Below are 27,880 nucleotides of genomic sequence, written 5' to 3'. Positions count from 1 at the left end.
GCCTGTTAGGTTAGTGTTGCCATCTGGTGGCAATTTCTCAGTTGGGGTCTTTTTTTCCTGTTTGTTTAATATAGAAAAGTATTTTTCCTAAACAGTGATCTGCAGGATTTGAAATGGTGAGAAGCTCTCGGGTTGAGGAAGGAAGAGCAGAGGCAGTACTCATGAGTTGTTTTGTGTTAGCTTTGTAGTCAAGATAGTGTCTACTTTTTCAGCCACTGTATAGAAGCTGTACATGCCAAGTAAGGAACAGTTGTCTTCTGTTTTCAGTGTTTTAACTGAAGTCAAAATACCGATGTACCATTCATCTGGAAAATCCCAATGGACCTCTTCGGAGTTCCTCTTTATTCAGAATAAAATCGTTGAAAAAGTAGCTTCAACTGAATGCCATCATTTGTCAGGAAAAATTGTTAACACAGAATTGAAGTTGCTGCGTTACAGTGCAGCATCACCTTTCGAACATTTTGGGGTTTTGTGGGGTTTTTTTGTTGTTGTTTTTAAGGACCAGAGAGATTCTTTTGTTTTGCAAGACAGTCTTTTGCATAAGTCCAAACTGGCTGCCAAAGACCCTCCCTGTGACAGTGTTTTCCCAGCAGTTTACCTGTAATGGGACTGGTGCTTACGTGTTGCATTATCACTCACACCCACTGGTGCTGTGTGAGGGAGGGATTGAGACTCTGAGAAGTACAGGACCATAGCAAAAGTAGCACAAAGTGGCACAAACCTAAAGTGGCTTGAGTCAGTTGTGAAATTGCTGTGTGTGAAGAGCTAAACCGAAGCACTTGTACTGTTTGACTTCAAAATCTTGTATTTGGGAATGTGAAGTGGAAGGCACCATGGTGCAGCTTCTTTAATGTGACCTTGCATTTGTACTGCAAAGTCCATGGCATGTATCCTAGGTATTCTGTGCACTGTCGTCAGTGACTCAGACGACTGCATAGGTGCATCAAGAAGTACATGTACTGGATGCCAGCTATGTGGCAATGTAGTGTAAAATAAAAAGCTGAAATATTGTGTGTCATCCAAGATAGAGTATTGTGACACATCCTTTACAAAAAGACCTCAAACTTGTGCAAATTCAGAGTGGTTTGAAAAGCTCGTTTTAAACTGAAGTCCTATTATAAGGAAAGCACATGTGAAGCTTGCAGGATTTTTTTCAAAATAAATTCAGTATTTGGATTCTATCTGATCACTGGTTTCTGTAAAATACAATTGATAAGTAGCTTTCAGAAATCTTTTTTACAGCAACCAATTGGTATCTGTATTATCAGTGTCATTGACAGTTTCCACTGTGACCTGAAGGACCTTTTTGTTCCAAACTCTGTCCTGACAATCCCAAAAGAGGAGTACTCAGTGATTAATAATGAGCTTTATTTTGTGTTCTTCATTCTTTCCGCACAGGTTTGGAAATGATGTGCAGCACTTCAAGGTGCTTCGAGATGGGGCTGGCAAGTATTTCCTCTGGGTGGTGAAGTTCAATTCTTTGAACGAGCTGGTAGATTATCACAGATCCACATCTGTCTCCAGGAACCAGCAAATATTTCTCCGGGACATTGAACAGGTGCCACAGGTAAGAGAAGTGTCCCCGTAGAGTGCACTATTTAGACTATTGCAACCACAGTCAGAAGTGGGATTGCACCTTAGAGTAAATGAATAGCAGCGGAAAGAAGCTGACTGACATTTTTGTTGTCTGTGGAAGTGTATCTTTAGATCCTGCAGCCAGAATTATACCGGTAAATAAGCTGGATGTTTGTGCAAAGCCTCCCTGCTAACTCCCTAGTCTCCCCTTCAGTTCTGGCAAAGTGTTACTGTTGCTGCTTGAACACTTGGCTTGTCTTAGTGTTTATGGATACTGTTGCAGGAAGGTCATCTGATTCCTGTGAATTAACAATGGGTTTACTCCCGTTTTAGGACACACTAAGGAAGGATAGTTCTACTTATACTGGTTCATAGCCAGAACTGTACCCCTCAGTAGCCAGTGAAGCTTTGGTACTGGCCTTTCCTGAAAAGGTGGTTACAGGTAATAGCAAATGGAACATCTCTAGCTTTCTGGTTTGGATCTAGCCAGTGTTAAGAGAAACCAAAAACTACTGCTAAGTGCCAGCAGAGCAGCGTGTGTGTATCTAGCTCTTTGTTTTGTTCCATTTCCCAGGGCAATGAGAATGTTAGGTTGCATGTAGCTGCATCTTTTGTCAATTTTGGATAAATCCTTTTGCTTCCATGTGCAGCATTCTAGTTCTAGCTTGAAGACAAGGGGTGTGGAATTCATGCTGCTGTCCAGGTGCCACAGGCACCCTTTGCCACAGTTTGTCTGAATTAACATCTGGCTCTGAACTGTTGGGTCAGTGATAAACAGAGGATGAGAAAACAGCTGGCTGAAAATGACAAGCATGAAGATGCCTTCCTAGCCTCATGATTTTAAGAACACAAACGCATTTTAAATGAACCGTTAGCTTTTCCATAAGAATGGAAGTATTTGCTGACCAGGCAAAATGCTCTGTGATAGAATTTCTTTATATTGGAGGGTTTTAAGGAAAATGTGGAAAATGCCAACATCCAGTTTTTAGGGGGGACTTTGTGTATCACAGTGTTAGGTAGATTAGTAATATTCATGCTGTCAGTTGGTGAAAACAGGATGAATAAGCAAAAAGACTATTGTATTGCAATAGAGTACAGATTTACGGTAGGTCATGAAGACTGGAAAATACTAGGAAAACATCTGAGTCATCTGCTATCTTTATTTTGGCTCTTTCACAGAAACTTGACTTTTTTCTAAGGTCGTCTATAGCCTATGCTTTCCTATTTTAGCATCTTGTTACAGATGTTGGAAGCTGGCTTGCAGGGAAATGAAACAGCCTGAATGTTTATTGTTAAACTCCGGTGTAAGTTAAGCTCCTGCCTGAGGGAGCAGATGTCTCGAGTGCTGTGGATAATTCTCACTGTGTATCTTTTTCTTTCCCCTTACAGCAACCTACATACGTTCAGGCCCTGTTTGATTTTGATCCCCAGGAGGAAGGAGAGCTGGGCTTCCGTCGTGGAGACTTTATCCAAGTTCTTGACAATTCTGACCCCAACTGGTGGAAGGGAGCCTGCCACGGACAGACGGGCATGTTTCCACGCAACTATGTGACCCCAGTGAACCGGAACATCTAGAGATAAATATTAGAGATTATTTAAAGAAACCAGAGAAACAGTAAATACACATACAGAGCCTAACTGCAGCCAGTGACCTAAAATCACACGGCGATAAAACCTGAGTCACCTTTCACCGTGAGGTGATGCTCCTTCACTCAGTATGGAACTTCAGGGGTGGGGGGGGTGGGGAAGAGTTCAACTTACACACCAAAACTTATCTTTAGGAAAAAAAAAAGAGAGAGAGAAAAAAAAATGAAAATAACAAATTTCTTCAGCTGCTCCTGGGTTACCCCCTTTTATTCACTCTTCTTGTTTCCCCCTCCTCCTCTGTCCATCAGTGCATGAAGTTTTAATGCCATATAAAGTCCTAGCCATGCAGTTAAAGGAAGAGGGAGAAACTCTGCTGGTATTTTCTCTCTCTGCAAACGGTCTTCATTTGACATGAAGGGACATGAGAGAAGAACCAAATCCACAGTCCTGCCTTTAAAAAAAAACAAAAATCATCAGTCTCTGCTTTTGCCTTCAACATTCAGCTCTTCTTGCCTGGGAAGGATGAGGTGTTAATCTAATTTTTATTCTCTTCTCCTTTGGCACTTTCTTCTGAAGCTCAGCAGCTTCCAAGCAGGGGAAGGGAGAAGAGTTGTGTGGCTTTTCATTCTGTTTTTTTGTTTGGTTTTTTTTTTTTCTTTTGAGTCACAGAGCTGCTTTGAGAAACTCCAACGTACAACTGAAGTCTGTTAATGCTGTGCTGACAGCTTTTTTGTTTTTTCTTAAAGGTGTACGGTTGAGCACATTCTGTAATTTTTTTCCATAGTGCCTTTCCCTTATTTTCTTTATTATTTTTTAAGTTAAAAGGACAGTCCAGAGCTTTTCAGAGGGTTTTTTTCTGCCTATGTGTAAATAAATACTTTTGGGGGAAGGGTGTAAAGGAGGGTGGTTTTATCAATGGACATTTGAGAAAAATCTACAAACAGAGATGGAGCTTTAATCTTAAGGTTTGTCTTACTGTTCAACTTCCCTTATTCCAAGGAAAATAAAATCAAGGCATTCAAGTGGCGGCTTAGGCTGCTCAGAGGTGGGGAGCTGCACCAGGAGCCTCAAAAGAAGTAAGAGAAAGAGGAAAGTTATGACCAGGGAAAATGTGGAAGAATATTTTGGGGAGGGAGGGCGGGCTAAGGGGGGAATTTGAGAAATGATAGCCCTGAGATGTCGTATAAAATGTACATTCCTTTGATGGAAAACTTTATAACGCAGAGAAACCTCAATTAATAGTGCTTGAAAAAACTTTATGCTATTAGTGAATGTTTCTACGTGATGCATGTAATCAGCCTGTCTCTTTGGCCTGGATAGGGAATATTTGCAGTCATGTTGCTCTTGAAAAGTGGGGTTGGCATCACTGTTCTCCAGTTTCTCCTCCCTCCTCAGGTCAGTGTTACTGTTAAAGTAGATTCCCCCACCCCACTCCCCATTCACAGCAGGCTGTGTGATGACTGTAATCCCCACCCCGCACCATAATGGCATTTATTGTGGCCATTTGCTCCTCCACCAGAGCAGTGTGACATTAAATTGGATGGAAAAGAAAGCAATCAAGCTGCACTGCTCTCTGTGCCAATCTTCAGTTGCGTTATTTTTCCTTTTGATGGCCATTTGGCTGGATCCCTTCACCCCACCAACGAATCCAAAAACTGCAGTGGAGATCTCCTCCCGCCCTGCCTAAGCACAGGCAATCTTTTGTTGGAGGGTGCCTTTTTTTGTACTAAGTGTTACAAATGTTTTATTCCTGAGATGGACTCTGCCTTACACTTTAATTTTCCAGCAGGTGAAAGAGAGAGCTATCCTGTAGAGTATTACTTTCTCCCCCTATCCTTGCTAGCTGTCACTCACTTTCTTCCTTCTTTGTAAAGTGATTGGAAAAGGAATCTATGGCATTCTACACCTGGACCATTTGATTGTTTCCTTATTTTGGAATTGGTGTATATCATGCAGCCTTGCAGACATATGTCTTGTGTGTGTATATATATTAAAAAAAAAAAAAATCAGTGTTTAAATAAAAAAGGCCTATGTACTTAATCCTTTAACTCTGCAGCAGCATTTGGTAGATAGTAATTAACTGTGAATAATAAATATACATTGAATTCTTCACTTGAGCATCTGTCTGTTATTTCAGTTAACTGACTAAGGTAACTTACAGGACATTAAATTGCTGTGGGAGGAAAAAGCTGTAAGGTGTGCTCTGGCCTGCAGTGCTCAGATGCCTTAGCATTGTGGTTCAATCTCAGCATGCTTGGCTGAATTCATTGCTCTTTCAGGCTAAGTCAATGGAGAGCCGTGTCACTTGGTACGTGTGGCATTGCGAATAGCAAGGAGGGGGGAAAGGGATGATTGCATCGCTTCCAGGGTTGAAGACTGCATATCTATCAGCTGAATGGGAGGGTGGCACTTCTGTATTTCTTCCCTTGCTTTTTTCTAAGCTTTTTACCAAACTGCTTAAGTGCCCTTGCGGTACGGACTGTAATGTCGTAAGGAGCCAGTAATGAAGAACAAGACACCAGTTATTTCTGGAGCGTCTTGCTGAAGGACAGAGGGGAAGATGGGCGTATGACTTGTGTAAGCACAGCAGCCATGGCTCAGGCTGTCGCGGGAGCTTTTGCTGTGCTTGATCAGTGCCTTGCAGATGGTTTTCGCTTTTGCTGGCTGAAGAAAGAGAACTGCTCAGCTGTGCTAACAAGGTGTGTGGGCAGCTCTGCAGGTTACCCATTTGTTGGCTCTGCAGCTTCTCCCCAGCCTTTGCTTATGTTCAGGAAGTGCCTGTGAATTTTGTAGTCGATTTTAATATACAATACAAAAAAGCCCACATGAGGGTTTGGGTTGTTTTTTAACAGTTGATCTTGGTTACCATGCTCAAGTACAGATGTAGTCAAGGAGTTTGTAGTTGCTCAGAAATGCCTGAATGTTCCCATGATTAGTTCTTTATTTTTCATTTATGCCAGTGAAGTCAATATAGAAAGGATTTGCAGTGTGGTCCAGAGCTCTTGGCTTTTTTGTAACGCTGTAGCAGAACATGTTGCTCAAAATTGCGTGCTATTGGTACCTTGGGTATCTACTGAAAAGTTTAGAAAAACCTTTCTTTCCTCGTGCTTTACAGAGGGAAGAAGAGTGTTTGTTGCTACTGTGATTGTATGATGTCAAGGCTAAGGCCATGGTGGAAGAACTGCTGAAAGCGAGTCCGTTCTTTATGGGTGTTTTCCTTTCCCGCTTGACAGCTTTGGCACCTGGGTCGGCCAGGCTGGGGGTGGACTGCAGGAAAAAGCCTAAATCCCCGCTTATTTTACTGTCAGCCTCCTGATCCAGCAAAGCAGCAGCACGGGAGCTGCGGGAGTGCGGGCTCCCCTGTGCCGGCGTTGTTTTCAGAAGCACGAAAGACTCGGGGCCGAGCCCTCCATTTCGGACACGGCGCTACCCCGGGCGGGGCTGCGGGACTACGTTTCCCAGCGCCCCCCGCGGCGCGCAGGCGCAGTGCGGCGCGGAGGAGCCGGCGGGAGGGTGAGGCGGCCGTGGCCGCGCACCGCCGCCCTGGGCCGCGGACCGCCGCCGGCTCCGCCCGGGGTTTGGCTCTTTATCCCCCCACCGGTGCCTGCCGCGGGGCAGAGGGGCCCGTGGGGAGAGGGGAGGCTGCTGTGGGGTGGGGTTGTGGTGCGTGTGGCGGGATGTCTGTGTGGCCCTTGGGATGAGGAAGGGGTTTGGGATGAGGGGCGGCTGTGGGCCTTTGGGGTGAGGGGAGCTTTGGGATGGGGGGTGGTCTGTGAGGGGGGGGAGGGCGGTGAGGCCATAGTCTCTTGGTGTGGGAAGGAGCCTCTTGGCTGGGGAAGGGCTCACTGGGGCCCGTGTCCCCCTCACAGGCTGCGGGGACACCGGGCAGGCATGGTCGGCTATGACCCTGAGGCCAAGTGTGTCTCCTCCATGGAAGCGGCGGTAGCAGGATCAGCATCTGGCTTGGTCAGTCGGGTCCTTGTCAGTCCCTTGGACGTCATCAAGATCCGCTTTCAGGTACCTTCCTCATGGCATGCTTGGGGACAGGGGGTGAAAGAGCCTGTTACAGAGCAGAACTGATCTTGTCCTGGATGCATAGGTCACCTGTGCAACCCGAGAGCAGTAAATCTGCTCATCAGCCCTCACCTACGTTGTATACAGGTTATGCAAGGTAGCAGGGCTATCTTGTGTCCACCGCTTCTGTTGTATAACTTAACTTGTGTGTTTGAATGGGATCTTGTGTTTTTCATCATTTGTTCTCTTTCTCTGTTTTTCTGAATGCTTTCCACCAACTGAATTTCACCATCATCCTTACTGATTACCTTTGTGTTGCATGCATGTTTTTATTCTTTTAGAGCGCTATGTAAATAGCATCCCAGTCAGTTCTAGATGTGATTCTGTGGGAAGACAGAATGTAACCTCTTAGTATTCGTTGGCTGACAGGGTTGTGAATTCCTGAATTGGACACTTGAACCTTGTTGAAATGCGATGTGGAATTGAAAATATTTTCTCTATTTTCCTCCAGCTTCAGATCGAGCAGCTCTCCTCCAGAAACCCAGGGGCTAAGTATCATGGCATCTTGCAAGCTGTACAGCGCATCTCCCAGGAAGAGGGGTTGCTAGCCTTCTGGAAGGGCCATGTTCCCGCTCAGCTCCTTTCAGTTGGCTACGGAGCTGTTCAGGTAAGGTGACCAGACATCATCTGGGCCCAGCGTACGTGCATAGGACTCTGCTTTGCTTCTCTTCAGACTGGCTGCGTGGGCAGATGCAGGAAGGTCCAGGTTTAAACTGTACTGATACAAGCCAGCTCCAGTCTCAAAGATGTGTAGTTGTATAATGCTGATGTACAATGCCGAAGTTAATGTTCCTGAGCTTGCTGAACGGCCTTCCTGGCCAGCCTGGAGCACAGCTAGAGCAAACCGAGTTCTCTCTGTATCAGGTGTCATAGACAAGCCCTGTTTGTTCCTAACACTTGGCTTAGCTGTTCCATGTTCCAAGCCTGTGTAGTTTTTTGCTTTGGTTCACATTGTCACCCTGACAGCTTGTTAGTAAAAAAAAAAATCAATGAAGCTGATGATGGCATTTTACACAGCATTGTTATGCTTAATTTGTAAATATTAACAACATGTTTTACGAGGAGTGGTTGAAAGAGTAATGGACAGCATATCCGTAATACAGCAAATACTCTTCAGGATACATGGGGCATTAAAATGAGTTTTTCACAATTCTAAATGCAAGATTTAGCAGAAGTGTCAAGAGATCAGAATATCCCAAGCATTCCCTGGGCAGCTCAGTAATTTTTACAAGGTATTCTCTGAGTACATGGTCCCACAGGTTGCAAGCTGGGGAGGACTTTTGAAGGACAGACAGAAGGTGGTTACAAGCGGTGGGTGGAGCTCTTGTGGTGAAATGAAAGAGGAGTGGGAGATCCGTGTCAGTGATAAGGATTGACTCCTTGACCTATGTATGTTTGTTTCTGTAAGTTCATGGCATTTGAAAGCTTGACAAAACTGGTGCACAATGTCACCGCATACAATGCCCGCGATCCCTTTGTGCACTTCGTCTGCGGTGGACTGGCTGCTTGCACCGCCACTGTTGCAGTTCAGCCTGTTGACACACTACGCACCCGCTTTGCTGCTCAGGGTGAGCCTAAGGTATGGTTGAGGATTCAATATTTGGAAATGTCATCCATAGCAGTAGCAATATTTCATGTGTATGAATACAGGAGGTTTGAAAAGTACGTAAGAGTCTGTGGGTTGGAATAAAGGAGCAGGTGCTGTTATTGGGCAATGTTTGCACTGTTGCCAAGTTATCCTCTGTGCTGTTGACACAGCTTTCTTAATTATGTTTTGCTGCTCCTGATCATATTTGAGTCCTGACAGGTGATCCAGAAAGGAGAAACTGTCCTTAACAGGATAACTCAACTTTCATTTCGGCTGTTGGCCATTTATAGAATGCATTCCACAGTCTGTCGAACATGGCATGTTTTAAACTTTCCACTTGCACAGAGTCATGTTTAGATAATGATGGAGGTGATACTTGAAACCAGTCACCTTTCACCTGTGTTTCATGTTCTTTTTTATGCAAGAATTGGTCTCCATGCTAATTAGGTCTGTAATAACTAGACTTATATGGGTTTGTATCAGAGCCATTTCTGGTTTTTGACTTAGCCTGCAGTAGAATCACAATATAGATTATATGAATTCTGTGGCAGGAGCAAGCAGAGTTGTTAAGAGAAAAATAAATATCTGTGATGCAAGTGGTCTCAGGCCACAGCTCTCAGTTCTGTGCCTTGTTTCATCCCCTCAGAAGCACAGCTTGGATGTGGGATACAATGTCAGCCCAGGCCTTTCAGTGCAGAGATAACGATCGTTCGTTCAGTTAGTCTCTTGTGGCTCAGAGGTAGGTTTAGGTTGTCAGGTTACCTGTGAGAGTCACAAGGGATTAGCTGAGAATACTGTGTGAAGATGTGCAAAACCACATTGTTCATCACTTTGTGCTGAAAATCAGCCAATTGTATTTTGGGCAGTGGGAAATGCCTGTCCTCATTACTGGGAAATAACCTGTCCTTTGGTTTGCTGTTTTTAAGCCTGTTTCACTAGAGAGTCAGCCTCTTCTTTATTGTCCAGATCTATCCCAACCTTCGCCATGCAGTGGTGACCATGTACCAGACAGAAGGGCCTTGGACTTTCTATAGAGGTTTGACCCCCACAATCATTGCTATCTTTCCATATGCTGGTCTCCAGTTCTCCTCCTACAACATCCTGCAACAGTTTTCTGAATGGGTGATTCCAGCTGAAGAAAAGAAAGGAGGTAGGCACTTGGGACAGTGATGTCTGGGATCTGGGGAGAAAGAGAGGATGAATGCTAGTTTGGGAGACTGACATAAGCTGAGTTTTCTGTGCTATCACTCTTTTCAATGCAACATCTGAAAAGTATCTCAATTTCCCATCCTGCACACATATTGTGAAAGTAAGTACAGTCACGTTTACAAGCCACTCATGTTATGGAATAACCATGATGGAAATGTGGATGGATGGGAAAGTGAAGTGTCACAGGCCAGGGTATTCTTCCTTGAGCTGTGTCACATTACTCATACTGTGGGAAGACAGTGCTGGTGTAATCTTTCTCTCAGTTTCATTAGTGCTGTGGGGACAGGACTCTTGGATTTCCTCAGGAAATCTGCCTGCAGATTCCAGCACAGCTGTTACAGAAGAGGATTCATTTAGCCTAATGTAAAACTGCCAAGCTCTTTATTTGATATTTTTATGTTGATTTCTAGCTCCGTTATAAAAGAACCTCCTCCTGATGGGACCTGTCACCTTGACAGTTCTAGATAACAGTGCCTCCCTGAGAGATAGGATATGTAGCATCATTGTGGGTTTGTTCCTCAATGGAATTTCAATCAAGGAAGTAGACTGTTCAGTATCATGTCTGCATATTTATTTTTAGATGGCAGAGGCTGGTGGTGGTTTTGTGCTGGGAACTCATGTTTGTCAGGAAAAAATCTAATATCACAAAACTCATTTCCCACAAGCCTCTGAAATCATCACGCAGCGTCAGCTTGTGACTTATTCCAATAAGTCACTTTGAGCAATCAGGAGTGCAAGATCTCCAGTGACTGGACTTTTACTGGGGGGCATGAAAACTTTTCCACCCACTAGTGGCAGGTTCTCTGGTGACTAGGGTTTTTTGTACAATGCCACTTGCCAGAGCAAAAACATAAATCAGCGTAATGAACCAAGATGAGCCATTACACTCGGCTCCAACGGACATTGCAAGCCTCATGTAGAAAATGCAGATTGAGGTTCTGTGGCCCAGCTATGTAGAAGAGGTGATGTAACTTTAAAGGGCCTCTTTGGCCTTACTTCTTATCAAAAGTGATTTGTCACTTACATCTCATGATCTTTAATCAGAACTCTTTTTTCCCTCCCTGCTATCCTCTCCCCTTCCTGCTTCTCAGGCAATGTTAAAAACCTTGTTTGTGGCAGCTGCGCTGGAATCATCAGCAAAACCCTCACTTACCCTTTTGACCTGTTCAAAAAACGACTGCAAGTGGGTGGCTTTGAGCGTGCCCGGGCAGCCTTTGGGCAGGTGAGAAATGTTGGAATTGACTGATTTTCACGAGCATGGATTTGCATCAAGACAATTCAGAGCCAGTCCTTTGCACTAGAATGCAGTGGTGATTCACCAGTGGTACCTGTTGTGTTCGTATTCGGGTTGGGAGCTCCCAGGGAACTTCTGGGAGCTGAGCATTGGTCTCGCTTAGTAATGGGAATAACTGCATGAATATACTGCGTTAATTTTATGACACTGTCCAACATGCCTGTGCTCTGCCTTCTCATCCATCTCCATCAGGTTGGCTGTCTTGGAGCTGGGGATGCGTTAGGCAGGCAAAGGGGTTTCAAATTACTTTACTTTTCTAGTTGCAGCTTGGTATTTCTGATTCAGGACCAAATTACTGGTAGAGGATAACACTTGCTTAATGACGGGATCGCCTGGCTGTCACGATCCTTTTCTGCAATTAATAGTTTGATACAAGGAATGAGCACCAAGTGTTCAGCATGTGTCTTATGTACCAGAACATCCTGAAATTCAAAGCAAATACTTATGGTGTTCTTTAGCACCATCCTTACCACCTCAAAATACACTGTAAGACAAATACAGATCTTTCAAGGAACTATCTCTTTTTTTCTGTGAAATGTGGAAATTGTCTTTTTTCCTTCAAATTCCTTGGATCTGAGAAGCAAATCAGTCTGTACCTCAAGAAACTCTGGGATAGGAATTTGTAGTCTTAACCCATTGCATTGGATGCTCCTCCTCTTGCAGTGAGGTACAGAATTTGTTCTTAGCATGGAGGTGTCACAAGATGTTAAACCTCCACAGTGTGACACGATGACATGCAGATGGCTAATTTAGAGACATCTAAGTGCTGTAGCTGTGTTTTCTTTCTGTCAGAAAACTGAAAAGTTGTCCCTCCTTAGAGAGTGAAGGGGATGGAAAACAGCAGCAGCACAATCTGAAATAATTACTTCACAAACTTGTACCATAAATAATACATGCTGTTGTAGCATAAAGATTTTACGGCCATTCAATTAGAATGATCTGCATAAGTCATTACTGATGCAAAATATGTACTTTTCCTCTACCCCACTCTCTGCAAACTGGCTCTCTGAAACTTTCATTTAGTTATAGTAACAGCCAGAAAGGCAATTCCAGGCTGCACATCTAGATTATGTTTCTGTGGTATCGTTTAGGGATCTCTGTGTTCTTTTCCACGTAAGTTGTCCTGGAGTTTTCTTGTTTAACCTTTTTGCCATTTCTCTCCCAGGTGCGGATGTACAGAGGTCTCCTGGACTGCATAAGGCAGATCATGCGAGAGGAGGGCCCGGGTGGATTCTTCAAGGGCCTTTCGCCCAGCTTGCTGAAAGCTGCTGTCTCTACTGGCCTTGTCTTCTTTTGGTACGAGCTGTTCTGCAGCCTGCTGTGTGCCCTGAAGAACAGCGATAGCACTACGAGGACAGAAGGCTGAAAGGGGCGTGTACGTGGCTACCTGGTGTTCTCCTGGAGGAAGGGAAACGGATGGCTTTGCTCTGTCGTGAGCATGTTGGAAATGTCAGAGCTCCCAGAGCTCCACCAGCCTGCAGGAAATCGCCTCGTGGGACCAAGCAGAAGGAAAAGGCGACTGCAGTTCTTCTGAAGACACTGAACTGCTTTGCTGGAAGCTGTTCAACTGAGCACTTTTTTTCCTCTGTCTCCTCTCATATCAGCACACATTTAGTGGGGAGCGGGGGAACCAAGCAGAAAACTACCTAGCAGAGACTGTGCTCTGAAAAGGCACCCAATAAAGTGGGTGAATTCCTGTGCTTGCCCTGGATCACAGAGAGGGATCCTGGCCTAGCTAGTGCTGCATAACCAATGTAACGTCACTTCCTATCGCTGCATCCGCACAGCTTTATTTCCTTGCTTTATGGCCTGCTGTTTGCACCGTATTCTTTTCTTGGTGTTGCACAGGTAGCTCTGTCCTGCTGTTGTGAAGTCAGTTAAAACCTCTTTAGTGTGCACAGAACCTCCCTTTTCCTTTTCTTTGCTGCCAGCTGCTGCTTCTTGATTACCACTTGCTGGCTGTGCATTCTCAGCCACCTTAAACACAGAATCTTCTAGTGGATCATGCTGACGCAACCTTTCTCTTTCTTTAACTCTGGTGAGCTTGGTTGTATCCTAAGTGCCCATTTCTCTTCCTGCATGTCTTGCCATACATCTCTTAGGGTTTTGCTTTGCCTCAGTCATGCTTTTTACAAGTAGACCTGCAGATTAAGAACCCCGCTGTAAGGGGATTCAACACACAAGCTCAATTCTTACTTCAGCGTTTTTTGCTTTGATGCAGTGAGTAAACAAATGCTGTATAGAGTTTTAGAAATACTTAGTCTAAGTTGGAATAATGAAGGAAAAGTCCTGAAGAAACTAGTAAATGTCGGTTTTGTTGTTTTTTTTAAATACCACTTTTGAATGTTTCTAGCAAGTATTTCTGTAGCGGCCTCAAAACATTTCTGAACCTCAGTTCTACAGTGGTGCTAACAAATGAAGATGTTTTGACAAGATTAGCTGAAGTGAGAGGACTGAACATCAAATCAGAATTGGTTGGCTTGCCCTGGTGTTTGACAAGAAAAGGATGATTGAATTAGAGCTGGAGAAGTGTTTTTCTGAAGTTTGAAAGGTTTTGTGAATGGTAATAAAAAAAAAAAACCTACTCTGATTTACGTAACAGGGAAAAAGAGGAAAATTACTTTCTTCCTCCTCTTTTATTCTCTGTTTTTTCAAGCTGAGCAGGGTGTGGCTGGACCAGTGTGTGGAAGGTAGACTTCAGAGGAAGAGCCACTGTGCTGCAAAAGCATGTTAGTCATCTGGCGAGTAGTGGATAGGGCAGAGCACTGCAGTTATTTAGAGGATGGTTTGATGGTTCTTCTCTTCATGCAGAACTTTTCGTGGCTTCTTTGCAATGTTCAGGGTGTTAATCCCAAGTGGTCTGGCCAAATTCCAGTGTGACTAATTCCACTCTGTTGATGTAACTTCTCCTGGCGATTTTGAGCATATCAGCATTGCTCACTTACCCTGAACTATTGTGAGAGGCTGTTTTTAAAGAGCAGCTGTCTCACTGGTGGCTGAGATATCTAGAGAGATTCCTTGCAAGCCTAGGCCAAATAACTTTGTGTCTGCTGTGGTTTGAGATCGTGGAGTGCAAAGTGGCTGTTTCACTGCAGGTGACTTTGAGAGCTACATAAAATTAAATTCACTGAGCAGTGTCAGTGTCAGGCAGGAGGCTAATACATGAGCCTTGAAGAGGGAGTTAGCTGCGTGTACTCTAAAAATGGGCATTTTTGTTTAGAGGAGAAAATGCAAAGAATTTGGAGTGAAGTTTCTCAAAGTGCCTCAGTCCTATTGACATTTTCCTGGGTTATTTAGGCTCTTCTGAGATTCCCCCAAAATCTTCTTAACAATATTTTGCCTTTGTTTATTGTTCATCTGTTGTTCTTGGAAAGACATCATAACGAGTAATGAACTTAGCCTCATGACATCCTTCTGAGGGAGAGACATATCTTGTTTCAAAACAGACACAAACAGGTTGGGATTGTTACTGTCTTTTGGCTGCTGGTAGAGAGGAATGCTGTCGTGGTTAGCAGGGACAGGACTGAAAATTTTCCGTGCAGACCTAGGCTTCCATACAAAATCGGGACCCATCCATCCTGTCTAAACATTACAGGATTCTTGTTTTCCACTTTATGTCAAAGAGCTGCTGTTAAACTGCATAAAATAGAGAGAAACTGGTTAGGAACTCAGTAGTGGGAATTGCTACCTCTGGAATAGTGTGAGTTGCTTTGGTTGTCACAGGGGTAAAGAAAAAAAACAAAAAACTGTGTGCTTTGCTAAGATGATGTTCCTCAAGTGTGCTGTGCAGCTTGCTGCTGATGCAGGCATACAGCTTTAGGGACATGCAACTCGGCTGCTCTGCAGAAAGAGCAGCAATGGAGAGTATAGAGCAGCTTTTCCTCTCTGGGATAGTTTTTTCCTCCACTCTAAATTAAATGAGCTTGTCTACATCCAACAGATGGCAAAGTCAGAGTTTGAGTTATGCCAGTCTAGCCCAGGCTGTGGAGGAGATACTCCCTGGTCGGAGGGCTTTGGCATGCAGCCTGGTTTATATATCCCTTTGGGCTGTTAGTCATAAATGTTACAGGCCTATAAAGGCACCTAGTCTTCTAATGAGTGAAGGAGAAAGGTGTGACAACCTCAATTACACAATATTAGAAGTTGCATCTAACAGTTGCTTCATCCCTCACCTCTGGTCAGCAGCATCTGTCATAAATTCCCAGCGTGCAGTTTGCTAACTAGGAGTCGCTGCTGGGGAAAGGACTGACAGCAATGTTGTTTTCTCTTTGGGAATGAGGCCGGTCTAGTGCGAAGCAGTAGGACAGGTCTTATTTCTGATGCTGCTCTGGCAAAATACAGGCCATTTGAAGCTAAATTTCCTAGACTAGAGGAGCGGGAGATGGAAGAGATCTCTAAACACCGTGTTGTCCCATATGCTGGAACAGATTTGCTCTCAGAAGCTACACACCAGTTCAGTTTCAAGTGACTCAACGCGGTGAGTAACTCGCTGTGAGACTGCACCGGATTTTCCCCGTTGGGATGGCTGGGATTTCACTATGATGTAATCCTATGAGCGGGGATTTGCGTTGCCTGAAATTCACCTCACAAGCTGCTCAGCAATAGTGTTTGTTTTCTTCTAGTGCCTTTTACCATCAGAATGTCCAAAAGCACTTTAGCAGGCGAAGTGTTCCAGATGAGTTGCACTGTAGTTGTTAGGGGATCCACCATTGCTCTTTGCTGGCCTCGGACAGGAGAACATTGACGCACAAGTTCTGTGATGAACACACTGTTTCCTGCAGCGCCAACTGGCTTGCCGAGTTCCTAGGACACTCCTGTTTTCAGGAAGCTGCATAGCATCATTTTTGAAAAGAAATGAATGTTTTGCCGTCAGGTTTGGAATAGATTATATTTAATTTGGGTTTTAGTTTCTCTTGTGATGTAGAACTGTAATTCTCTGCGGCACTTTGCTGTGTTGCCTGAGTGGATCTTTTGGAGCTGCCATTGTCTGAAAGTATCCGAGCACAATGCGCACAACGCCTGCCTACCTTTGAGAAAAGGTACATTAAATATTTTGTTATGCTCATGTCTGCCTGCAGTTTGTTTATTGCTTTCCTCCTTCTGTGTACTCTCAGCTGGACCCCGTAGGACCACCATGGCCCTCCTGCTGCCCAAAAGGGGGGGGATAATCAGGGCCCAGAGTGTGGGGCAGCAGGAGCCACCTGGTTTTCCCTGCCCATCGCTGGCTCCTGGATGCTTGTCACCAGCAGGCAGAGCCGTCCCATCCCGTCTGCGGTGTGGGGCAACGCTTTTTGGATATTGCTGTTGAGAACCGTACCAAGGGTGATCGGCTGAGATCAACCGCTGTGCCCAAGAGGGACTGTCGGAGCCACGGCGGCTGCTCCTGAGCCACGCACCCGTGGTGCATGGGTTCAGGCTTTGTTTGCATCTACCCGGGCCACACAGCGCTGCAGAAAACGTTCCCAAACTGCTCGTTCTGCATTTCCTGAGCTGTTCTCCGGTTTCAGCAGCCCGGCTGCTCTGCTGTTGTCTAAATGCTGTGAAGGCTTCACCCCCTGAGGGGTCTTCCCCTGTGAAACGGGTGGGACTTTAGAGAAAAAGCGTCTAGTACGTTATACCACACTCGGCTCTTGTGGCAGCGAGTTGGTTTAGTGCCTCTCCCCTTTCCCGATTTTTTTCTATTTTTTTTTTTTTTTTTTTATGCCACTCCGCGGCAGCCTGCCCTGGCCCGGAGGGGAGGGCGGATTAAACGCGGGTTTCGCCCGGAGAGCGGCAGAGCTCTCGCCGGGAGAGCCCCGGCCGCTGCTCGGCAGAGAAGCCCCGAGGGGGACCGGGCCGGAGGGGTCCGTGCCCCCTTCAGCCCGCCGGCGGGGGGGGAGCCGGGGAGCAGCCGGCCGTGCCTGCGAGCGCCCGGGGCGTAGGTGAGGGTGCCCGGGGGGGGAGCCGGGAGGCAGCCGCCCGTACCTGGGGGGGGGCTTCCCGGGGAGGAGGCGGGGGAGCCGGGCATCGGCCCCGCGGCCCGCCGTGGCCCGGTGCTCGCAGGCGGTGGCGCTGCGGCGGCTGCCGCTGCTCTCCCGCCCCGGCCCGGCCCGGCCCTCCCCCGGCTCGGGCGAGGAAATGACCTAAGAGGAAACCTGGGCCGCGCCGGGAGGGAGCGGGGCCGGGGCGGCGGAGCCCCCGGGACGCTCCGGCGATGCCCCGGCGACCAGAGGACCCAGCGGGGGCGGCCGGCAGGTCGGTGGCGTCCGGCTCCCCCCCCCTGCCCTGCCCTGCCCTGCCCTGTCCGGGGGCACTGGGGAGGGCCGGGGGCTGCTTTCCCCGGGATCCGCCGCTGCCTCCGTGCCGGGGGCTCTTCGGCTTGTGCCGCCCGCGGGGCTGGGGCGAGGCGAGGCAGCAGCGGGGGGGGTTCCCGGCGGGCTCCGGTGGCCCAGGTGCCCCGGGCAGGAGGCGTCTCGGCGCTGGGGGGGGGGGGGGTCCCCTGCGGCTCGGCGGGGATGGGACGGGGGTCCCGGGCGGCTGGTAGTGCCCCTGGGACGGGCACGGGCGGATGCTCAGGGTCGGCAGAGGAGACTCGCTGCTCTTCTCCCTGCCCTTGCGATGGCCGGGGCACGTCCGGCCAGTCCCGCCATGTGTGACCCCCGCAGGGTAGGACCCTGGCACACGGGCCGGCTGGTCACCGGCAGATCAAGGACACTAACCCCAACCATGTCAGTCCGCGGGACGGCTCGTCTAGTGGGGACCACTTGCAGAGGAGGAATCGGTACCCACGGGTGACGCTGTGCCCGGTGTCACCCACCACCACCAGCCCTTCAGGCAAGGTGGTCTTGGCAGCAGGATCTCTAGTGCAGGTGGGGCTTGGCTGGTTTTATGCTCACACGCTGTGGTTTGCTCTGGGCAGGGTTATTTGGCACAGCAGTTCAAAGCAGCCATGCCCGTCCCCGAGGAGCCGTGGGGAAGGATGGGGAAGGATGCTCCGGGAGAGGCGCTGGGCGGTGGCGGCAGAGACGCTGCCAGACAGGCTTGGGTGCTGCCTGCTTCGCTGCGAGCAGCGCTGAGCTCTCACCAGGTTCCCTCCGCGCAGCAGCGATGCTGGGGGGACGTGGGGCTGTTGGCGAGCTCGGAGGGCTCTGCTGGCAGTGCAGAACAGCGTGAGTGTGGATACAGAGGGAGAGAGACGGTGCGGAAGGAGGAGCGGTCGGATGGGAAGGCGTTTGCCAACCATACGTGGCACGGAGGGCACCCAGCTGCTTGTGAATCCATCTGGGAAAGAAACCTCTGTGCAGGTCCCAGGGCAGGTAACCCTGCGCAGGTGAGAGCTTCAGCAGCGTGAGCAGGTTGTCACCCCCGTGGGGCAACGTCTGCCCTGGGCCTTGTGGGGAGGGCAGAGACGGGCCTCTACCCACCGGCGAGCTTCGCTCTCTGCTCTGAGTTATTACGTGTTGTGCCACGGCTTTGTGGCAAGTGGCACGTCCAAGGGGTCAGACTGCCTGGGATATGTGTCCCATGCCTCTAATGGGCGATGGGCTCTTCGGCTTTAAGCCGGGTAGGGACCTGTTTGCAGAGAGGGGTGAGTAACGGCCCAGGAATTTTGACGAGCTGGCAAAACTCAGTTGGCTGATTGCCTTCTCCTGTTTGTGCTGTGGGTCTGGCCAGCCCAGCATTTTGCATCCAGCAGATCATGCGTGCGCGCCAAAGAAAGCCCTTCCTCTCTGTGCCGTGTGTACCTTCTTGCTGCCTTCATTGTATCAAAAAGCAGAAGAAAATTAATCTAGAGACCGCTGGTACTGCAGAGAGCTGTGCTTGACTGCAGGGGGTTGAGACGGGAGCTGTTGCTGTTGGGGATTTGGCTGCAGAGCTTGCTGTGTCTCGCTGGGAGTTGAGGGAATCTGGCTCCGGCATAGGAGAGGTGCTCTGCTCGTTCTGGCGAGTGTGCATTGGATGCTTTGGTGCCGGTTTATATTCTTCCCAGGCTTTTGTGTGAAACCAGCTGAATTGGTATTTCAAAGGCGAAAGAGAGCAGCTGCATGGGGTGCTCCTGCGTGTGCTTCCCTGTGATATACCCACAGGGAAGCTGTCTGAGGGAAGATCGGTATATTTTGAGGTTGCTGTCCGCTTTGAACCTGCAGATCAACAGACTGAAACATATTTTTCATATCAGAAAAATGTAAAGGCTCTGAAGATGAAGCCCTATCATAGGCTGGTAGGAAGCAAGTCTTAAAAAGATGTGGGAGTGAGGCTTTGCTCAGATCTAGGGCTGGAGTTGGGTACCCTAATAACAGAGGAGTTTCCTTGGGGTGGGGAGCTGTCAGGACAACAGCCTGTGCTCCAGCACTAGATGGGATTTGCCATATGGCTGGGTGAAGGTCTGCCTCTCTGCCCAACTAAGCTCTGTGTGCTCTTTCCCCAGGGACTGTCACTAGCCCATCCGTTGGCCTGACTCTTGCCCTTGGAGGAAGCCAGTCATGGGGGAAACTGGTAAAGAAGAGTATAAAATACAGTCGTTCGACACTGAGACTCAGAAGCTGCTGAAAACAGCCCTCAAAGGTCAGCAGGCTTTTTACTGGCTCCTCTGCCACATGCAGCTTGGCTGGCAGATGAGACTGGATGCTTGGACCCATTTAAGGAACACCAACTGCTAAGTGTAGAAAAGCTGTTTCATAAACGCTGTTCATCCCTGACTGGGTCCTGTTGGTGAATCTTCTTCTGGAAGGTCTTTGCTCCTTGCCTCTTCCTGCCCTCTCTCACCTTCTCCCCAATGTTTAATGGTGCAGCTGTTCAAAGTCGGCTCCTGGTTCTCATCATTGGGGTTTTCTCTGATTTCGGGGTACCGTCCTCTCCTGCTCTAACCCAGCGTCTCTCCCCAGATGTGGTCTCTCGCCCCTCTCCAGTGCCTAGCTCCTGCTCTCTGCCCCTCCCCGCTGTGAGGCTGTCTCGTCCTCCCGGCCCCCGGGGTCTCCTGCTCACCGGTCATGTCTCTATTCAAAGCCCAGCGGGAGTTTGCACATCTGGTTTCCACTAACCCAACTTTGAAGCAGTGCTGGGATTTCAGATTCAGATCAACTTCTTGCTTCCCGTATTATCTGCTTTCCTCCATCGCTTTCCCATCGTGATGGCTGTGTCTCCAGCCTGGGAGGACTATGCACCGTTGGAGATGGTATGACGAAAGTAGCTAGTGTACGAGAGGGGCTGTGACTCTTGATGTGAGAGTGAACATGAGGTTTTGTACCTGATAACATGGTTGTACCAGGCCCTGCACCGACCTTGGTTGCTTTCCAGGTACCCCAAAGCAAGCAGGACACAAAGGGTGCTGGGTCCTGACCGTGTTTCTCCTCTCTGCAGACCCCAGCAACGTGGACCTGGAAAAAGTGGCCAATATTATAGTGGACCAGTCCCTCAAAGACTGTGTGTTCAGCAAGGAGGCAGGGCGCATCTGCTACACCATCATCCAGGTGAGAGCTCCTCGTGTCCAGACAGCAAAACACTTAAGCTTGTCCCTAGGCTGGGCCAGGAGAGGCTTTGTCCCAGCCCTGCGCTCTGGCCCTTCAGCCAGCTTTCCTCTTCTGCCGTTTGCCCCGTGCAGTGGCAGAATCCAAACGAGCAGCCGGCGAGCACAGGCAGTTAGTTGCAGCTTTCCTGCCTCTCTGGGCAGTCACAGGAGGGTTATCTACGTGGTCCTGCGTCACCCAAGTAGCAGCATCCCCCTGCCCCTCTCACACCCCCATTTCATCCCTCCATCCTGCTTTTGTGGGCTCGTAGGCAGAGAGCAAACAAGTCGGCCAGAGCATCTTCCGGAGGAGCCTGCTGAACCGGCTGCAGCAGGAGTACAAGGACAGGGAGGAGCTGCGCACCCGCTCGCTCCAGGCGTGGATCTGCTACGTCACCTTCATCTGCAACATCTTTGACTACCTGAGGGTAAGGAGCCGAAGCAGGAGCACCCGGCCGCTGCTGCCTAGGGGTGCCAGAAGGGCCTGGGCATCCTAAGATGCCAGGGCAAAGGTGTTGGATGGGTGTTGTACGGAGCCCCAGGGCCACGGCTCGGCAGTGGGGCCCGGAGCCGGTTCTCAGCACGAGAATGCTGCCCGGGCTGGTGCTACCTACAGGCAAGCGAACAGGCTTGAAGAGGCAGAGCCGTCTCTGGGAACAGTCACAAAGTCTGAGCTTCCTCATTTTGTACCTGGTGTTTGAAATCCCCCGATTTGCCTGCTCCCAAATGTCCCAGATTGAACTGGTTTAGTTGCTATGAGGTCCCGGGGGGGACCCGTGGGTGCTCACATAATTTCTAGCCCACGTACTGACGGAGTTTGTCTGCAAGCCTTTGCTGCAGTGTGTATACTTGGATGCCTGCTTGGGATAGATGTAAAAATGATGCAAGCAGAGCTGCAGGCAGGAAAAATGCTGTTGCAACCAGTGTATTTCCCATGACTACCTGCTTACATTTAAAAATAGATGTTTTTTACATCATTTGTTCAGCTTCTCTGGCTCCTGGAGACTCGAATATCTGGTCTCCTACATAAATCCCACCAATACGGCATTTGGCAGCACAACTAAATTCTGCTCCCTTCTCCTTTGAAGAGCAGCAAGGGAACAACTATTTAAAATAGCTGCAGACTGCTCCCTTTCTGGCCCCAAACTGGCAATGGCTCCTGCCTCCTTACAGGTGAACAACATGCCCATGATGGCTCTGGTGAACCCCGTTTACGACTGTCTGTTCCGGCTGGCACAGCCCGACAGCTTGCGAAAGGAGGAAGAGGTGAGTGCAGGGAAGAGGGCTGCTAATGCCCTTCTTGTCCTGCCAAGGACCAGCAAAAAGCACAGCCCGGGGGGATGCAGAGAAGGGAGACCTGCCTCCCCAGTGCAAATCACTGGACTTTCTAAGAGCTTTGGCGCATGTTCCCACCACTTCCCTCTGTTCTTGGAGGGACTTCCTTGCTCCGGCCTTGTCTTCAGCCTTGCCATCATCTCTTGGACATCCTGCAGGAAATTAACATTTTTCCACCTGTGTGGGTGCATTTCTCTGGCAATTTTGTCTGAGACAGGGGAGTTCAGGATGTGCTTTTCCAGTGCTTTTGCCAGAAGAGACATTCAGCCTCTCCTGCCTCCTGTCACAGTGACTTGGGGCAAGCAGAGCTGTCACCTGTTGGCAATCCAGAACAGAGGCAACAGGATGAGTTGATCCATTAGTGACTGATGGAGACCTCCACAGACATGAGCCAAAGCTCCCCATTCCTTTGTACTCAGCCGTCGTCTTTTCTTCCTTCTGAAGGTGGACTGCTTGGTCCTACAGCTCCATCGCATCGGTGAGCAGCTGGAGAAGATGAACTCCCAGCGGATGGATGAGCTCTTCTCCCTCCTCCGAGATGGCTTCCTTCTGCAGGAGGGGCTCAGCTCCCTGTCCCAGCTCCTACTGCTGGAGATCATCGAGTTTCGGGCTGCCGACTGGAAGATGACGGACGCTGCCCAGAAATACTATTACAGCGAAGTGATGGATTAACCTCTCTACAGCAGAGGTGGAGAGATGTCCCCAGCACTTTCACCAGCAAGCTTCTTACCAAGTTTGAATTTCTTTTCACGTTAATGTTTTTCTAGCACTTCCTGTAAATAGGATTTATACTGCCTAGAGCCTCTGGGCACGTTAACTGTCAGGCTGCAACTGGTGCTAGCCTGACTGTGGAGGTTTGGAGAGTTGGGAAGGGCAGGGCATATTTAACTCGGCAAGTTGTCCCACTGATTTTGTCTAATATTGGGCTGCTGCCAGCAAAGGGCAAGGAAGGCTTCTAGCTCAAACCAGCATTTTATGTGGGTGTTAAGGAAAGCACAGTTTAGGCTGAGAACATTCTGGTTCACCTGAGAGCCAGCGGAGCTGCGGGAGGCGGAGGGGAAATCTTTCACAGCTCAGGTTGTAACTGGTTCTCTGGGACAAGCCACAGAAAACACTGTGGCCTCACAAACAGCTCAACCAAGTGCTCTTTTTCGCAGACTCCTTCTAGCATGCTGGCTGCACCTGCATGCACACAGCCTCCCCTACGGGTCACGAGCCACCAATACCTGCCACAGAGCAGCCTGCAGCAGGACAGGTCCCCGAGCACATGTAGCTAGGAACAGGTTTTATAAGTTTTATACAATAACTGTCATGTTTTTTCAGAATTTAGCAGGTTTCAACTATGGTATGTTTCTTATAAGAATGGGAGAGGAAGAAAGGAAACAAAATAGTTTATTGAAGGATTTTTTCTAATAAAAGCTTTCCACTAACATGTGCCCTGCTTTCTCTCTACACAGCTACTGAGCTATGAACAATACTTCAAGGTTGCTCCTGACTGAAGCCTTAAGGCTGCAATAGTCATTTTCTCCTCCGGTGTAGGGTGTCAGCGTGGCTTTATACAACCAGGGTAGTAGGAAAGAGCAGTGTGAGATTCGAGCAACAGAGACAAAGGTTTGGAATCGAGAAATGTTCTCCATAAAACTGGTTTTATTTTTTCTGTTAACATTCCCACCAGATCTGTGCAGACAATGTTGCTGATGACCAGAACCAAAAATCAAAAAGGGCCTTTTATTGCATTTTGTACCAATCACCCTAAGGCTGGTTACGGTATGGAAAAAAATCCAGCTCTGCTCTTAGCTGTGCAGTGAAAAAGGGAAAAACATGGCTGATTACAGGAGCAGAGAGACTTAAAAGTCCCCAGGAAACAGGTAAGTGGAAGATTATTTTGTACAGCAATGCTCTAAGAAAAACATCTAAGGCTTCTCTTCACAGGAAAGTGATTATGAAATAACTAGAGTATCGGTGCAGGGGTCAGTAACTCTTTCAGATTCCCCCTTCCGCCACCCAAACAGGCACGAGGGAAATTAACTTTGTGGGGATCGGATGAGCTTTCCCTGGCTTAGTTCAGAAGCTGTCTGGAAGGGATCTTCCACCTTTCCCTCTTCTCCCCAGCTTCTGCCAGGCGGGTGGCCCTGGGGCTCTGCTCTCCAGGCCATGGGGCTGGTGGCATCGTGTCCCGTGCACAGAGTCCCTTACCACCAGCGGAAGTGGGCGTAAGCCCGGTTGGCCTCTGCCATCTTGTGCAGCACGTGCTTCTTCTTGATGATGGGTCCTTCGTTGTTGAAGGCCTGGAGCAGCTCCTGGGAGAGCTTCTCGGGCATCAGCATCCGACGGTTCTTGTTCTCCCTGCACTCGGTGATTAACCACTTCATGGCCAGGAAGCGCTTCCGATTGTCCTTCAGAGGGACAGGGACCTGGGAAAGGTTTAAACCGTAACACTTATCACACTGCGAGGGTGCAGTAACCTGCTCTTCTCCAGCAGTCATACAGGTCCAGCTGGACACGTGCAGATTTACACCGTGCTGCAACTCCAGTGGCAGCATGCTGCTCTCTGCAGTAAGACCAGCTCCCAACAGCTGATCTGTGCCAATTCACCTCCTGTGTCCACAGAAACTGGCCATTGCTACCAAAACAGAAATTCTGATCAGCCTTGGGTACTGCTGGCAGACACTGGCCTTTGTAAGGACTTCTGGCCTGTTTGGGAACTGGATCCAGGCTGGTTTGTGCTAGCAGAGATGGGAGATGGTCACCACTCCCCTGCACTGAATGACAGTGAAATGCCTCCACATCTTATTTCTCCATCAGGTCTCGAGTGTTGCAGAGCCCATACTTAGAGCCAGGTTCTGCTTTTGTTTTAAATATCCTGCTGTATCTAGTTGACCTTTTCTGCTATGCTGACCCACCCCAGGGTTTTGGGACCTCTACCCAAGCAACACGATGCAGCAGAGAGGATGGGACTGGTAGTCCTGGGACTGCCAATTCTTTTGCTGCCTGTCACTGATCTCTGTCTCCTTGAACAACGTTTGCTGCGTACTCCTCTTCTTATCTAGTCAGAGAAGTAGAAACTGCTGCTGATAGGGGAATTACCATGCTCACAGGCTGAGGTCCTGATCTTGGACAGGGTTTCTAGGTGCAGTTTTAATCCAGATTGCAAAGTGGCTCTCTTTCCAAGGAGAGGAAAACTTGAGCTGAAGGGGTGAAAACCAGTTCATCTGCTTCCCTAGCTAATTCTCTCCTGACCAGATGTGCTCCCAGGCCCCCCCTTTCACCTGGTAGGTTTTGCCTCCTTTTGTGATGCTGCTGAGCCCAATGATGGGCTGGCAGTTTTTCAGAGCCTGGTGGAAAATGACATAGGGGTTGCATTCAATTGTCTCCTTCTCATCTTCTGGAGCTTTGTGGTACTTCTCCAGCTGCTTCCTCTTAATGGCCTCTAGAGTCTTGGGACAAAGACAAGAAAGGAGACATGCAGAGCAGATGGATTATCCCACTCCATGAAGTTACATCACTTTTACAAGCACCCCATTTTCACCTGAGCAGCTGGTTTTCTAGCCCTATAGGCAACAGGCTAGTCAGGGATTCTCTAACTCAAGTTTTACTTCACTTTTCCAGCTCTTCAGTCTCTTTATCAGACATTGCATTTGGGGTCAGGAGGCAGAGTAGCACAAACCTCGGCCAGAAGGCAGGGAAGGGCAGGGACAAAGTGGAGACAGGAATACAGGTCTGTGTGCAGTAAGCCTCCTCCCCTCCAAAGCTTGGGCTCAAGAGCCCAGAGCCTGTGTGTTTTTCTGTCACAAGCAATCAGCAGTTACTTGGGGAACATCAGGGCAACCTGCATCCCTGTTTCAAGGGCAGAACACACCAGATGGGACCACCAGCTAATACCAGTTACTGTAGGTCAGAGCAGGGGTCAAAGCTGTGTCATGTAGGTGACATGTTTGTGGGACTTCATAGGCAAGTTATATAGAAGATAAGGCATGAAAGAGAGCTGGAAGGAACATCTTTTGAGAAAATTATGCTTTTAAGGGTATTCTCCGAGTTTATGCAGTACATAAGGTCCAAGAGATACTGAAGAGTGGAAAGAGAATGTTCTCCATTAAGCTATCACCACCTGGTCTGTGAGCTGAATGAGGCTGGGGCTTGTACAGAATGCACGTCTTATCAGATAAATAATGGTGAGAGTAATGTGTGTGGTGAGGGACGTGTTAGGACCACAGAGATGACCTGAGCTCTGGTAATTCCTAATTCCAGTGGGCTTGATGTCCCAGCCTTCCATTTTGTATTGTTTTAATGTAATAGTGAGAAGAAACATGAGTTCTCACCTGAGCCATGAGGCTTCTGGCCAGCACTTTATTTCCATCCTTCATCATCATATTGGTGAATTTACTGTAAACACAAAGCCAAATGCGATCTGATGTAAATTCTGATTTTATCACCCACAGAAATAAGCCCCCCCTTTGTGTTGTTCCCATGGTTAAATCTGGGTGCTGCTAGATCTGCTGTAATTATCTCTAATCACTGTCAATCAATGGACTGGCTTTGTGGGAGAAGATTAACCCGGAATAAAGGGATTGTGCTGTAACAGAAGGCAACGTGCAGCGCAGCAAGTAAAGGCTGAGGAGGACAGCACAGCTCCCAAGCGTTTTGGCTCCATGGGACCTAGCTGTAACAGAGGAGGAGATAATGCTTTCTCTGACCTGATCATAGGGTCGCTGAACACAGAGGTGGAGACAGTGGGAGGAGCAGCTTTTATGGGTTGAACAGCCTTAAGCTCCAGTTTCTCCTTTTCCTCCTCAGTCAGCTCCTCCCAAGGTTTCCGATACAATTCCTTGTTCACTTCTGGCTCCAAGAAACTGGGGTTGTAGCGACTCCATCTCACCTGCGTCAGCCTGCAAAGAGCAAGAGGAGACGGGAGGGCTGTAAGCTGATGCACGCGATATGTCGCGACGGGGACGCGGACAGATATTAACACACCTCCGAAGGACGTGTTGGACTCGAGAGGCATCTCCGCCTTCCTCTCCATCGCTGCTTCTCTACTGCAGCAGTGCCAGAGGCACAAATCAACAAGGCCCACGGTTTTGCTGCAGAACCGTCAGGCCACCCCCACGCCGAAGGGGACGGGTCGGAATGGGAGTCCCGGCCCCCCCACCAGACCCTGCCTGTACCCACCGACCAGCCTCCCCAGGGCCGAAGGGCCCACAGGGCTGACACCCTGAGGTCCCCGGCTGTGGGTGGCTTGAATAAATACTGTTCTATGCCCGTGGGAGTGGGCCGAGTACCTTAAACTGGGATTTTATTCATTTTTCGCTGCGTTTTGGTGGGTTTTGGAGAGGAGCGGGGGGGGGTACCGAGACCTCTGAGCCCCTCCGGCACAGCGGGTCAGCACACGGACCCCACCCGCCGGGGCCGGGCTCCCCGAGTCCCACAGACAGCCCACGGCCTTTGTCGCACAGACGCCCACGCGAGACCACGGCGGCGCCACGCGCGAGCCCAGAAAACAGCTAAACCGTGTCCGGCCCGGCCCGGGGAACGCCCCACCGTTTACGTCCGTGGGTTTCCGGGTGAAGGGCGCACCGCGCCGGCCCGCCCGCTCCCCCGGCCCCGCTTACCGGGGCAGCCAGGCCCGCAGCCGCCGGCTCAGCCCCGCCGCGCTGGGCGCCGCCATCTTCCCGCCGTGCGCGGGGCGGGGCCAGGCACGGTGAGGGGGGCGGTCCTGGGCCCGGACCCGCCCCCCCGC

At 48.9% G+C, this 27,880-nt stretch overlaps 4 protein-coding genes across 10 annotated transcripts in view; 3 read left to right on the top strand and 1 right to left on the bottom strand.

The window, feature by feature from the left end:
- The window catches only part of GRB2 (growth factor receptor bound protein 2), a 53,595-nt gene extending 48,321 nt beyond the window's left edge, over positions 1–5,274 (top strand). Inside the window, exons 5-6 of the mRNA XM_052809046.1 lie at positions 1,399–1,567; positions 2,965–5,274. Of these exons, the coding sequence (XP_052665006.1) occupies positions 1,399–1,567; positions 2,965–3,150 (355 nt within the window). The 3' untranslated portion in view covers positions 3,151–5,274. The remainder of the gene's footprint in view (positions 1–1,398; positions 1,568–2,964) is intronic.
- Positions 5,275–6,654: 1,380 nt separating this feature from the next.
- Positions 6,655–16,390, top strand: SLC25A19 (solute carrier family 25 member 19). 5 transcript variants are annotated; one of them, XM_052808161.1, is made up of 7 exons: positions 6,655–6,738; positions 7,032–7,179; positions 7,688–7,843; positions 8,645–8,815; positions 9,791–9,974; positions 11,125–11,255; positions 12,493–16,390. In XM_052808161.1, exons 2-7 carry the CDS (start codon positions 7,054–7,056, stop codon positions 12,691–12,693), a joined length of 969 nt encoding a protein of 322 aa, XP_052664121.1. In that variant the 5' UTR covers positions 6,655–6,738; positions 7,032–7,053; the 3' UTR covers positions 12,694–16,390. The 5 variants fall into 5 exon arrangements, with proteins under 5 accessions (XP_052664121.1, XP_052664122.1, XP_052664120.1 ...); XM_052808162.1 differs by having other exon boundaries at positions 6,661–6,675; XM_052808160.1 differs by having other exon boundaries at positions 6,664–6,762.
- A 716-nt stretch (positions 16,391–17,106) lies between these two features.
- On the top strand, positions 17,107–23,576 carry MIF4GD (MIF4G domain containing). Of its 3 annotated transcripts, none has more exons than XM_052808933.1 (6): positions 17,107–17,248; positions 19,735–19,871; positions 20,667–20,776; positions 21,084–21,239; positions 21,985–22,077; positions 22,591–23,576. In XM_052808933.1, exons 2-6 carry the CDS (start codon positions 19,790–19,792, stop codon positions 22,816–22,818), a joined length of 669 nt encoding a protein of 222 aa, XP_052664893.1. In that variant the 5' UTR covers positions 17,107–17,248; positions 19,735–19,789; the 3' UTR covers positions 22,819–23,576. The 3 variants fall into 3 exon arrangements, with proteins under 3 accessions (XP_052664893.1, XP_052664892.1, XP_052664891.1); XM_052808932.1 differs by lacking the exon at positions 17,107–17,248 and adding an exon at positions 17,427–17,561; XM_052808931.1 differs by lacking the exon at positions 17,107–17,248 and adding an exon at positions 17,899–18,636.
- Positions 23,577–23,771: 195 nt separating this feature from the next.
- Positions 23,772–27,862, bottom strand: MRPS7 (mitochondrial ribosomal protein S7). Its single transcript, XM_052808929.1, has 5 exons — positions 27,753–27,862; positions 26,841–27,032; positions 26,466–26,529; positions 25,416–25,583; positions 23,772–24,560 (listed from the first exon to the last, which is right to left on the bottom strand). The coding sequence occupies exons 1-5, from the start codon at positions 27,806–27,808 to the stop codon at positions 24,339–24,341; spliced, it is 702 nt and encodes a 233-aa protein (XP_052664889.1). The 5' UTR covers positions 27,809–27,862; the 3' UTR covers positions 23,772–24,338.
- Positions 27,863–27,880: the final 18 nt, after the last annotated feature.

The sequence above is a fragment of the Harpia harpyja genome, chromosome 14, assembly GCF_026419915.1.
Source record: "Harpia harpyja isolate bHarHar1 chromosome 14, bHarHar1 primary haplotype, whole genome shotgun sequence".
Classification (NCBI taxonomy): Eukaryota; Metazoa; Chordata; class Aves; order Accipitriformes; family Accipitridae; genus Harpia; species Harpia harpyja.
Note: the sequence above shows the minus strand (reverse complement) of the source record. Positions and strands in the feature narration are given on the sequence as shown.

What these genes read in the sequence shown, in the direction of transcription:
- SLC25A19 (XM_052808161.1), top strand. Translation starts at nt 7,054, where the DNA reads ATGGTCGGCTATGACCCTGAGGCCAAGTGTGTCTCCTCCATGGAAGCG. An exon ending in AGCTGAAGAAAAGAAAGGAG is followed by an intron (nt 9,975 to 11,124) that starts GTAGGCACTTGG and finishes CCTGCTTCTCAG; the next exon opens with GCAATGTTAAAAACCTTGTT. An exon ending in CCCGGGCAGCCTTTGGGCAG is followed by an intron (nt 11,256 to 12,492) that starts GTGAGAAATGTT and finishes TTTCTCTCCCAG; the next exon opens with GTGCGGATGTACAGAGGTCT.
- MIF4GD (XM_052808933.1), top strand. Translation starts at nt 19,790, where the DNA reads ATGGGGGAAACTGGTAAAGAAGAGTATAAAATACAGTCGTTCGACACT. An exon ending in TCTGCTACACCATCATCCAG is followed by an intron (nt 20,777 to 21,083) that starts GTGAGAGCTCCT and finishes GTGGGCTCGTAG; the next exon opens with GCAGAGAGCAAACAAGTCGG. An exon ending in GCTTGCGAAAGGAGGAAGAG is followed by an intron (nt 22,078 to 22,590) that starts GTGAGTGCAGGG and finishes TTCCTTCTGAAG; the next exon opens with GTGGACTGCTTGGTCCTACA.
- MRPS7 (XM_052808929.1), bottom strand. Translation starts at nt 27,808, where the DNA reads ATGGCGGCGCCCAGCGCGGCGGGGCTGAGCCGGCGGCTGCGGGCCTGG. An exon ending in TTCAGCGACCCTATGATCAG is followed by an intron (nt 26,530 to 26,840) that starts GTCAGAGAAAGC and finishes TTGTGTTTACAG; the next exon opens with TAAATTCACCAATATGATGA. An exon ending in CCAGAAGCCTCATGGCTCAG is followed by an intron (nt 25,584 to 26,465) that starts GTGAGAACTCAT and finishes CTTTGTCCCAAG; the next exon opens with ACTCTAGAGGCCATTAAGAG.